General features: G+C 34.3%; 1 protein-coding gene across 1 annotated transcript in view; it reads left to right on the top strand.

Annotated features, from left to right (window-relative positions):
- LOC144451189 (intermembrane lipid transfer protein VPS13D-like) overlaps positions 1 to 13,217 on the top strand; it is an 86,498-nt gene that overhangs the window by 64,339 nt on the left and 8,942 nt on the right. Inside the window, exons 52-62 of the mRNA XM_078141988.1 lie at positions 134 to 309; positions 752 to 875; positions 1,566 to 1,629; positions 2,018 to 2,174; positions 2,581 to 2,680; positions 3,047 to 3,280; positions 6,272 to 6,338; positions 7,131 to 7,297; positions 7,930 to 8,061; positions 8,531 to 8,680; positions 9,222 to 9,374. Of these exons, the coding sequence (XP_077998114.1) occupies positions 134 to 309; positions 752 to 875; positions 1,566 to 1,629; positions 2,018 to 2,174; positions 2,581 to 2,680; positions 3,047 to 3,280; positions 6,272 to 6,338; positions 7,131 to 7,297; positions 7,930 to 8,061; positions 8,531 to 8,680; positions 9,222 to 9,374 (1,524 nt within the window). The remainder of the gene's footprint in view (positions 1 to 133; positions 310 to 751; positions 876 to 1,565; positions 1,630 to 2,017; positions 2,175 to 2,580; positions 2,681 to 3,046; positions 3,281 to 6,271; positions 6,339 to 7,130; positions 7,298 to 7,929; positions 8,062 to 8,530; positions 8,681 to 9,221; positions 9,375 to 13,217) is intronic.

Genomic DNA, 13,217 nt, shown 5'->3' with positions numbered 1-13,217 from the left:
GCTGAACAAAGAAAAATATTTGCGTATAACATCTAATTGTTCCAGTATATTGTTGTCATAACTTGACATACTTTTCACTCTTTTGTATATTTTGACTATGATTTAACATAATACTAATTAAACATAATTTCAGAAGTCCAGTGATGAGGGTCGTCACCTGGCAGCACTGTCAGGGTCGTCAGTCTACTTCCATTGGCCTAGAGATGACTTGGATCGACTACTATGTGTTCGGATAAATGATATACCAGATTGTCGGTGGTCTGGAGGATTCCGTATCGATAGGACAGTCTCCTTCCATGTCAACATCAGGTAAATTGAGATTATTATTTTTTGCACCTAGCATCATGTGTCACTTTAGAAAAAAGTGTTATTGACGTCAACAAAGTATAATTTCATTTGGTTGTACTCAAAATCAAAATTATGATAACATTGTGTGAACTTTGTAAGACAAAGGTCAAAGGTCAAAGGTCTGGATGATTCTAAACTGATACAACTCCCCATTCTCTGGATGTGAAAAAAACTTGGTACATACAATATCCTTGGTCAAAAAAAAAATTTTAAAAAAATTGAAAAATAGTTGTTTTGGTTGGGGATTGAGAGACTAGGATTAAAGTTTAAGTAAGAAAAACAGAGATGTAAAAAAAAAGAGCGTTCCTGAACAGACGAACTGCCTTTAAATTTTATCCAGTACATGTATGTCTCTGCAAGTATAACATAGGACTAATTTATTCTCACTTTTTTTTTTTTTCAGAGATAAAAATGGTAACTGCATTCTGCTCCATGTTGAGATTGCAATGAGAGGGGCAACCTACTTTGTTGTGTTTACAGATGGTGACCAAGTACCACCTCCATACAGGATTGACAACATGTCAGAGGTGAGAGGTCATGACCTTTGAACTCGCTGATGATGTGAAAGAATGAAAGTTTGAAAATATATATTTTATCATCATTTAATTCAGCTTTTAGGGCTTATTTATAAAAAATGGCAATGTCTTTTGATTCTGTCAAAAATAGAGCTGAAATTTGAAAACAAATTACAGAAAAAGGAAAGTTTAGCATATCCAATGAGGACAGACATGCACAATGCTTTCTATCACTGTTCATTTTTCAGTGTTTCTTTGCCAATTATCATATTCTCAGTCGCTATTCCAATGCAATTCAATGGAGAGCACCTGTCGAACCTGGGCAATAATTTTTCAGTATGGCAAGTGGCATGCTCATGATATCCATTCACTCAATGATTTGGCTTTGTTAATTTCTTCACTATTTTAACGTTACTGCAAATAAAATAATATTTCAGTGCCAGTTTATGTGCCCAGGTAACAGAGTGAATCTGGTAGAGTTTGCATAGCTTTCTATACCTTGTACCATAATTTCCGTGGGTAACCGTGGTAACAGAGTGAATCTTGGTAAAATGCCTAGGAAACTCAAAGAGATTTTACCTACAAGTTATCTTTAACAAAATCACTTTAGCTAGAATTGTACTTACTGTAATATTGGTATTTGAACATAAAATTATTGTTTTGTATAATTTTGTTAATTCTTCATTTTCCCTCTCTTTCCAGGTACCGGTTCAATTCTACCAATCCAATGAGTCTCTCAGAACTATCTTGAAACCAAAGACTTCAGGTAAACTAATATTTGCATAATTTATGCATGTATGCAAATCATGTAATAATTCCTACCAATCTGATGAGTCTGTAAAGTACACATTTGCATAATTTATGTATATCATGTCATAATTTCTACCAATCCGATGAGTCTGTAAGCTACATATTTGCATAATTTATGCATGTAACTATGCAAATCATGTAATTATTACGACCAATCCGATGAGTCTGTGAACTACACATTTGCATAATATATGCATGTAACTATGCAAACCATGTAATAATTTCTTCCAATCCAATGAGTCTCTAAGAAAAAATATTGTGTTACTGTTCAATATTTATGGGTAATGTGGACATGATGAGTTGTGACTTAGGAGTAAGATATGTTTTATGTATATTTTTTACAGTACCGTATGCATGGGATGAGAGTACACTGCAACCAGTGTTGACCTGTGCTGTACAGGGAGGGTCTAGAGGAACATACAGCTTCAATAAATTAGAAGAAGGAGAGAAATTATTTTATGAGAATTTCATTTACATTGGCTTCATGCATACATTCCAAACGTAAGTAATCAGAGTTTAGTCACATGACTGTACACGTTGCAGTCAATAAAACCAATCTAAAACAACAACTCAACAACAAACAGAAACTAAAAATTGCACTATCCCGAACAAAATACTCAAAAAAAACTGACTGAGAAAATATATGCCATCAAATTTTGAGTTAAAAACTTGGAAAAGAAAGTTTTTCAAAAGATACAGTATTCAACTGCCCTCACATATGTAGGATCAACAAGGGGCATCTGAATAGCACTCCAAGTGGCCAAACTGTACAATCTTTTGTCTTTCCAATAAGAGGAATACAATGTACTGGCAAATTTGCGCAAGTGAAAAATTCAGTCTCTTATGTTCGTATAACGAAGTGTTGTAGTGCTGTGAGTATAGAGATTCTTTGTCTTTGACATGACAGGACTCAAGACCCAGCAACGTCCTCAAGAAATATAACAGACGTGCAGTATGGAGAGTTGGTGTTAGATGTTTGTGATGGAAATGTCGTAATGAAGAAAAAGGTGAGTTCAAACCATAGGCAGTAGACCAGTAGACCAGTGTGCCATATAGTAGAGCGCCACCAATGGTCATACAAAATACACCATTTTACAGTACCAAGGTGATAATAGTGTATAGCGCCACCAGTGGTCAGTGTGATCAAATACATCATCATGAACATATGTTACATTGTCATCGTTAACGAATAGAAAACAAGAACGTTGTTTTACATCTACTCACAGAGTCGAACATTTTTGGAAACAAAACCCAAAATTTTTGATGACATCTTATCAGCATTGTCAGGGTATAATATCATGTTTTGCTGGAGACATTATAATTATATTATATTAATTATATTAAGTTTTTTGGTGTTTGTTTACTTCTTACAGACACCAGGTAAAAGATCCCAGCTATGGAGAATGACTAGTCAGGGACTTCTACGACATGAAGGATCATCGCCACCACGACATCCAAATCAATCTAGCAGCAGTGGTGGTGGTTACATTGATGGCTTGGTGCTGGATACTGCCAATTTGTCATTTAGTCCTAACGCCTTTGTACCTCTCAAACTAAGTAAACCTGATGAAAGAAGACAGAAACATCAAACCTGGTATTTCACTAAGGTGAGAAAATTATAATAGTTTGTGTCCTTGTCAAAATTATCTAACTAAAATACTGAGTCAGAGATGTTTTTATTAATTGAATTAACTTATTATTAGAAGTAATAAGTTCTTGTTCCATGACCAGAAGTTCTAATTACCTACAAGTAATGTTTCACCTGCTCATGTCAATAAGCTTAAGCGGGTAGCACACTATGAAAATTCTTACATGCGATAGCTACCTGTGCAGTGTTCAGCAGATCGCTGGCAAAAATCACGTAGTGTGCTGTGGGCTGAAAAGTGATTTTTTACTGCCGGCAATCGACCGCTGACTTAACCGCAAGGATCAAAATGTTTTGATTTATAACTGGTGCACTTTTACTGGTGATAGCCGACCGCAAGGAGTGTGTTATGGCTTACAATATTTTCCTGAAATTATATGCTCCATAATATGGTCTTCAAAGGAGTCAGGAGTAACATCATGTTGTTCGAAAAGACGCCTTGTAATATTGTTTTTGACGGCGCTGTAAAATAAACAGAATTACTGCAATTTAATATGTGAGATTTGTTGAGCCAGCTGCCATTTTGAAATGACGTCATGCCAGTCATGTTCGACAATCACAGCAAAAAAAATTGTCGCAGTGTCCTACGTACTTGCCGCTGGCAAAAAATCGCAAACAGTATGCTCTGGTCGCTATCGCAAGTAAGTATTGCTATAGTGTGCTACCCACTTCAGTCAAACTATCTGTTTACTGGCTTTATTGTAGTCTAGATGCTACTCATCTCTGACCCCCATCTAGTGCAATGAGAAACCAGAAGATGTTCATGCAAATGAGTAAACCCCCCAAGTGTTACAATGATGTAAACAGCTGTATAGGTAGTGTCCTTGTCTCAGACATCAAAAGTCACTTTAAGAATGTTCTCATAAATATCAGTAATACTTTCCATAAACAGATGTTGTACATATCTATCGACACAATAGTATATCCCTTATACCAATATTAAATGTTATTCTCTTCCTGTAATCTCTAGCTTTTAGTTAGTGATTCCTTTGGAAATAAAGACATTCCGTTTTTAGCCACACTACGAGCCACTTCTCTCTCTTTCCATCCACCGTTACCCACCCTCCACCTCACAGCAACTAGCCACAGTCCTGATATGACAAATATACCATATCTGGACATTATGTAACTCATGTAACTATGTAATTTAATAATATATAATTATGTAATTGCCCCAAAAAATACTAACTTATCATTGGACAGAATTTTGTGAATAATGAACAAAGACATGACGTTAATAACTGTGTGGGTAACTTTGCTTGAATTTGAAGTTTCATCTCAGGACCTCATTGCGCTAGACGTTTGAGATTTGATGCATGGATAGCACTAGACTAGCTTTACCACTAGAATATTTGGTCATAGAGTGCAGTGGAGTCATGATGGGTGAATGATTAGAATGGCCAGCTTGAAATCTACAGGTTGCAGGTTTGAGACCCATCGCTGCCGTTTGTTTCTGAGTGGTTAAAGTCCTTGTGCAAGATTTGAACCACGACTGTTCCTCAGTCCACCCAGCTGTACAATTGGGGACTTGGTAGGATAGCGGTTGCAATGTGAATGCTTTAATCCTATGCACTTTAATAAAGGCTGCAATGGATTGTATGCTCCCCAGGGAGTTGAGGGAGTATAAAGGGTCATTGTGTTGCTATAGATGTAATAATTGAAAAGTGTTTTGAGCACAGAGTGTGGAAGCACTATATAAAGACCAACATTATTATTACAGAGCGACCCAGGAGGAATCCTGACATTCAAGTTACTAGCATCAGGATTGCAATTTTTATCTGTTAACAGGAACCTAGTGTATAGGTTTCATTGTAACCTAGCAACAAGATGATTCATCTTGTTACCTAGCAACATTTGGAAAAGTGTCTATTTTCCTTGAACCTTCAGATGATATTTTAGTGTGTAGTTGAAAGGACTCGATCAGCCTGGTATGTGGTTGGAAGTTTAATCCGGAAAGATTCACGGATGCCTATTAATAATATGAATATGATTCCCAATCTTGTTTGTGCAAGCACCAAGATGACTTTAAAAGTCATTAAAAATAAATTGAACACACATCAACAGGATAAATCGTACAATTACACCCCTCTCTTTTGGAGGTCATTGTTGCTAAGGAAGTCTCAAATGTTAGGTAATATGATATTTATTGAAGAAATCTCTCAAATTACAAGAGTTGAAAACATGTTGTTGTCATGGTTTTAGAACCCTAGTGAAAATCTGAGAAAAATAGCATTTTTTACCGCTCTCAACAAATATATTCATTTGGTAGTAAACCCTGGTGAAATCACTTGAGAACTCAGATATATCGATTTTACCTACTTACCACACCTTAATAAATATATTGTAGGGAACATGGTGATATGACTGCGAAACTCAGGTAGATTTTACCTACTTTAATAGTACCCCCCTCTTAATAAATATATTGTAGGGAACACGGTGATATGACTGGGAAACTCAGGTAGATTTTACCTACTTTAATAGTACCCCCCTCTTAATAAATATATTGTAGGGAACTATGGTGAAATGACTTGAGAATTCAGATATATAGATTTTATCTAATTTAATAATACCACATCTTATTGGTTGGAACATGGTAAAATGACATACCACATCTTAACAAATATAATGTGGGGAACACAGTAATATGACTTGGAAACTCACATACATTGTACCTATTCACCACCCATACCAAATATATTGGTAGTGAAGCCAGGTGAAATAACTAGGATTATCAAATACATTTTACTTGTCAATGATTATACCACTGTACCCATAACAAATACATTCACAGAGAATCCTGGTGAAATGACTGGGGAACTCAGGTAAATTCTACTTGCTTGTTGCCCAATAGAACAACTATGATAATATTAAATAACAGAGATGTCGTAACATTGACCAGATTCTGGATCATGACTGTTAATTTGACCTTGAAATTTGTTTGTTTTGATAACAGCATGGAAGACTCTGTTGTGGTTTAGGGGGCCTCTTTGTACAAGCAAAAGATGGTGTTCTAACGGAAGGTAAGGGTAACTTATTGATAATTAGCAAACAATCATACTCACACATAAGTAATTTGTATTGTCAGCCATGAGATTGTGGTATGTTGTGAGATTGTGAGTTTGAAAGTGAATAACAATGATGTCCAAGGAGCCTCAGTGACAGATTTGTTTCAAAAATAAATAGTGAATGAAATCCAAATGATTTTTTTGCAAGGGAAAGATACATCTTTTAAAGGCCAAGTTTTTATTAGGATTAAAATTAAGATGATATAAACAGTTGTTTGGCAGAGCTGATATAAAAGGTGATCCAGAACTACAGAATGATCTTATCTCTAATCCTTATGGATCCACTGTAAAGATAGTTGTAATCTAAGACTTGTATATTGGTCTTTGATTTATCATATACCCATGGTCACATGTGTATTACCTCCATTGTAATTCAGTGGGTGACAGCGCCCTCACATGCATGCAATAATTTGCCATATCGTGCCCAATCACACTTTGCCCAAATAAGGTCACTTGCATGAATTGTTGAACCATTGTTGTCTCCAAATGTGAGCAGAATGGAGTTTTCTTATGTATTTTAATGCTCCATAGTGATATGATAAAACTTTATGGACCAGATATGGGTCCTGCGCATCCCGGTAGAATAGCTTACAGGGCTAACCTTGGGAGGATTCTGTAAATTGTACAATCTCAAAACCCATATCTGGTCCATAAAGATTACTATTATTAAGACTAGAGAGGTGTGTATGAGTGTGAATTAAATATCTACGGCCCTATTTATGAGATACACTATATTTGGTTTTATAGGTAATATTCCAGTTTTAGGCCCTGGTTCACACTCGGACAAAATACAGATACCAGCCGCCCAGAATGTGTGTCGTCAGAAATTACGACCTGGTTCAGGTGTGTTAACATGCCGAATTATTGCAGACGGACCTACAAGAGTTTTACAAATAACTGATATTAATATGAGAGTGAGTAGTTTTAAATGTCTTACTTTAATTACAACAGTTTCAAAAAATTTATCTTGAAATTATCAGCGGTCACTGTCACTTATTTTATGTTGTGTTCCTGGGGACACGTTCCCGCCAAAAGTAGTGTCAACATCCCATTTAATACAGAGCATCTTTTCCAAATTTGCATGCACACTACATGTATTTCAGATGTACACTATATACATTACAAATGTTTACATATACATGTATAACACTAAAATCTCAAGAACTGAAAGTTACAACTTCGATTCCTATAAAAAATCTATTATAGAATAGATTCATTATTAAAGTGGCCATATGGGTGAGAAATGGGTATTTATTTTTGTGGATATTAAATTCATAGAAAAACTCTACTGTATTTTTATACTTGAAAAACTGTATTTTTATACTTGAAAAACTGTATTTTTATACTTGAAAAAAAAAGTGAAATAACATACTAGTATACTAAATCCTTATTTGTAACTCAATCACGAGATGTCACTGAAAATTTTGGATTTACTTCCAAGAAATTTTCGAATTTTTGTTGTTGTAATTTTTAAAAAATAATTTTGAGTTGAAATTTTCATCGTGAAGTTTTTAATGTTTTTTTCTCTGAATAATAATAATTACAGCAACTTATCCAGAAAGAAGACAGTGGCAACGAGTGGGTTGTAGTGGAAGAGAAAGGTCAACAAAGACAGAGACAATTGTCATCTAGTAGTCACACAGAAGATAACAAAGACCAACAAGATAATGAATTACAGGTAATAAATAAAGTTTTAAACTTTGTATTTGAAATCTGTGTTGGAGTATTATCAACATTAAATAGTTACGGGGGGGGGGGGGGGGGGGGGGGCTTGTATTCTGTATTGTTACTAGTTCTTTCCTTGCCCCTATACCAAAGTCAGTGGGTAAAATTTGAACTGTCATGCCTGTTAACCCAGCTGTATAATTGAGGACCTGGTAGGATATAGGTTGCAATGTAAATGCTGCAATGGATTGTATGCTCCCCCAGGGAGTTGAGGAAGTTAAAGGGCTGTTGTGCCACTATAGATCCATGCCGAGTATAATAACTGTAAAGCGCTTTGAGCACAAAGTCGGAAAGCACTATATATAATATTATATCATGTTTTTTTATTGTGTCTCTTGTGTTGGTTGTCATGAGTGTTTAGCTTCCAAAAAGACTTTAAATCAGTGACATAACCTACAGATGTCTTTTCATTTTTCAATCAGGTGTTGGTTGATCTTGAGCGTGGGATTGGTGTTTCCATCATCAACAAAGTCCCGGAAGAGTTAGTGTTCATGACATTCCGTGGAATTGAAGTGGACTACACCAGGACAGCAGAAGGCACCAACCTAGATGCAAGAGTCTATGATATTCAGGTATGCATATACCAAATACATTATGATTGGATGATAAATCAGTTTCTTGTAGTTCTCATACTCTGTAAACCAATCACAACTTTTCTTCTAAATCGTAATATCCTTGTCTAGATTGAAGATTGGATATTTATTTTGGATTTTTTAATTTATAAAACAATATTATCATGGCTTTCTACTTGAAAAATCAGTGTGAAACAACATATGCCAAGTCTTTGTAACTAAATAAATGGCAAAGACTGATAAATGTGTAAAATGTTTGTTATTGTACGTACAATAACATACTATATTACACCTTTTTTTAGCATATTGCAATTTATTTATTACAAATACAGACTTGGATATAAATTGATGATAGTAATTGCAAAAATAACAATATGTCATGACTGGTTTGGCAAGAAGATAAACTTTCATAAAATTGACATAATTGACTTGGCAACAAAGATACTGCCCATACCATATGGTGACAGTACATAAACAAAAATAACTCATAAACTATACAGTTGTGCTACAACACCATTGGCGCTATTTTTATGTTTTTCAGGTTGACAATCAGTTGATTAATACTCATAGAACAGCTACTTTATATGTGACTCCAGAAAGACAAGATGGAAATATCAGTACTACACCAACACCAGCTTTGAACTTGACAATGTCAAAGGTTCACAGTAAAGTACCTACATATGAATTGTACAAGGTAAGGTTCACAGTAAAGTACCTACATATGAATTATACAAGGTAAGGTTCACAGTAAAGTACCTACATATGAATTGTACAAGGTAAGGTTCACAGTAAAGTACCTACATATGAATTGTACAAGGTAAGGTTCACAGTAAAGTACCTACATATGAATTATACAAGGTAAGGTTCACAGTAAAGTACCTACATATGAATTGTACAAGGTAAGGTTCACAGTAAAGTACCTACATATGAATTATACAAGGTAAGGTTCACAGTAAAGTACCTACATATGAATTGTACAAGGTAAGGTTCACAGTAAAGTACCTACATATGAATTATACAAGGTAAGGTTCACAGTAAAGTACCTATACATATGAATTGTACAAGGTAAGGTTCACAGTAAAGTACCTACATATGAATTATACAAGGTAAGGTTCACAGTAAAGTACCTTAGTATACATATGAATTATACAAGGTAAGGTTCACAGTAAAGTACCTACATATGAATTGTACAAGGTAAGGTTCACAGTAAAGTACCTACATATGAATTATACAAGGTAAGGTTCACAGTAAAGTACCTACATATGAATTATACAAGGTAAGGTTCACAGTAAAGTACCTACATATGAATTATACAAGGTAAGGTTCACAGTAAAGTACCTACATATGAATTATACAAGGTAAGGTTCACAGTAAAGTACCTACATATGAATTGTACAAGGTAAGGTTCACAGTAAAGTACCTACATATGAATTGTACAAGGTAAGGTTCACAGTAAAGTACCTACATATGAATTATACAAGGTAAGGTTCACAGTAAAGTACCTACATATGAATTATACAAGGTAAGGTTCACAGTAAAGTACCTACATATGAATTATACAAGGTAAGGTTCACAGTAAAGTACCTACATATGAATTATACAAGGTAAGGTTCACAGTAAAGTACCTACATATGAATTATACAAGGTAAGGTTCACAGTAAAGTACCTACATATGAATTATACAAGGTAAGGTTCACAGTAAAGTACCTACATATGAATTATACAAGGTAAGGTTCACAGTAAAGTACCTACATATGAATTATACAAGGTAAGGTTCACAGTAAAGTACCTACATATGAATTGTACAAGGTAAGGTTCACAGTAAAGTACCTACATATGAATTATACAAGGTAAGGTTCACAGTAAAGTACCTACATATGAATTATACAAGGTAAGGTTCACAGTAAAGTACCTACATATGAATTATACAAGGTAAGGTTCACAGTAAAGTACCTACATATGAATTGTACAAGGTAAGGTTCACAGTAAAGTACCTACATATGAATTATACAAGGTAAGGTTCACAGTAAAGTACCTACATATGAATTGTACAAGGTAAGGTTCACAGTAAAGTACCTACATATGAATTATACAAGGTAAGGTTCACAGTAAAGTACCTACATATGAATTATACAAGGTAAGGTTCACAGTAAAGTACCTATACATATGAATTATACAAGGTAAGGTTCACAGTAAAGTACCTACATATGAATTATACAAGGTAAGGTTCACAGTAAAGTACCTACATATGAATTGTACAAGGTAAGGTTCACAGTAAAGTACCTACATATGAATTATACAAGGTAAGGTTCACAGTAAAGTACCTACATATGAATTGTACAAGGTAAGGTTCACAGTAAAGTACCTACATATGAATTATACAAGGTAAGGTTCACAGTAAAGTACCTACATATGAATTGTACAAGGTAAGGTTCACAGTAAAGTACCTACATATGAATTATACAAGGTAAGGTTCACAGTAAAGTACCTATACATATGAATTGTACAAGGTAAGGTTCACAGTAAAGTACCTACATATGAATTATACAAGGTAAGGTTCACAGTAAAGTACCTTAGTATACATATGAATTATACAAGGTAAGGTTCACAGTAAAGTACCTACATATGAATTGTACAAGGTAAGGTTCACAGTAAAGTACCTACATATGAATTATACAAGGTAAGGTTCACAGTAAAGTACCTACATATGAATTATACAAGGTAAGGTTCACAGTAAAGTACCTACATATGAATTATACAAGGTAAGGTTCACAGTAAAGTACCTACATATGAATTATACAAGGTAAGGTTCACAGTAAAGTACCTACATATGAATTGTACAAGGTAAGGTTCACAGTAAAGTACCTACATATGAATTGTACAAGGTAAGGTTCACAGTAAAGTACCTACATATGAATTATACAAGGTAAGGTTCACAGTAAAGTACCTACATATGAATTATACAAGGTAAGGTTCACAGTAAAGTACCTACATATGAATTATACAAGGTAAGGTTCACAGTAAAGTACCTACATATGAATTATACAAGGTAAGGTTCACAGTAAAGTACCTACATATGAATTATACAAGGTAAGGTTCACAGTAAAGTACCTACATATGAATTATACAAGGTAAGGTTCACAGTAAAGTACCTACATATGAATTATACAAGGTAAGGTTCACAGTAAAGTACCTACATATGAATTATACAAGGTAAGGTTCACAGTAAAGTACCTACATATGAATTGTACAAGGTAAGGTTCACAGTAAAGTACCTACATATGAATTATACAAGGTAAGGTTCACAGTAAAGTACCTACATATGAATTATACAAGGTAAGGTTCACAGTAAAGTACCTACATATGAATTATACAAGGTAAGGTTCACAGTAAAGTACCTACATATGAATTGTACAAGGTAAGGTTCACAGTAAAGTACCTACATATGAATTATACAAGGTAAGGTTCACAGTAAAGTACCTACATATGAATTGTACAAGGTAAGGTTCACAGTAAAGTACCTACATATGAATTATACAAGGTAAGGTTCACAGTAAAGTACCTACATATGAATTATACAAGGTAAGGTTCACAGTAAAGTACCTATACATATGAATTATACAAGGTAAGGTTCACAGTAAAGTACCTACATATGAATTATACAAGGTAAGGTTCACAGTAAAGTACCTACATATGAATTGTACAAGGTAAGGTTCACAGTAAAGTACCTACATATGAATTATACAAGGTAAGGTTCACAGTAAAGTACCTATACATATGAATTATACAAGGTAAGGTTCACAGTAAAGTACCTACATATGAATTATACAAGGTAAGGTTCACAGTAAAGTACCTATACATATGAATTGTACAAGGTAAGGTTCACAGTAAAGTACCTACATATGAATTATACAAGGTAAGGTTCACAGTAAAGTACCTACATATGAATTGTACAAGATAAGACAAAAAAATAAAAACATAAATAGAATTGTCTCAGGTCAGTTTGTCTAAAATGGTGTGATGACATGATTTCTTATATTTATTTATTTGGTGTGTTTTTTTCATTCGAGCATAATCAACAAACCTGTCAGTCAGTATACTATTTATGGCAGTTACTGTTCTTTTTATTTAGTACTTTAGAGCAAGTGTGTATGTGGGGCAGATGTCATTTACGTGTTCATGATTGGCTCTGCAGTTGTCTTCACTGAAGTAGGGAGGGTTATTTTTGTGTTTCCCCATGGATCTGCAGACTGCATGGGCTTTACAAATACCAAAAAAATGGCACGGGGGTATTTAAGTGATGTGCGTACCAGGAACAATTTTTTTATTTTATTTTATTTTTTGGTGTTTTATTTTTTTTATTAGTGTTATTTCTTTATTGCAGGCCATCAAAATGTTCCATATAAAAAAAAATAGAAAAAATATATACAGATACAAAAAACAGACTGAATATTATATAAACATATAGCTGGTACTACAAGCCTTAGATTCAGCCTTATATAGTCTCAGAATACAATATTTCCTTATATGTGCACTG

This window comes from Glandiceps talaboti, chromosome 21 (genome assembly GCF_964340395.1).
Source record: "Glandiceps talaboti chromosome 21, keGlaTala1.1, whole genome shotgun sequence".
Taxonomy (NCBI): Eukaryota; Metazoa; Hemichordata; class Enteropneusta; family Spengelidae; genus Glandiceps; species Glandiceps talaboti.
Note: the sequence above shows the minus strand (reverse complement) of the source record. Positions and strands in the feature narration are given on the sequence as shown.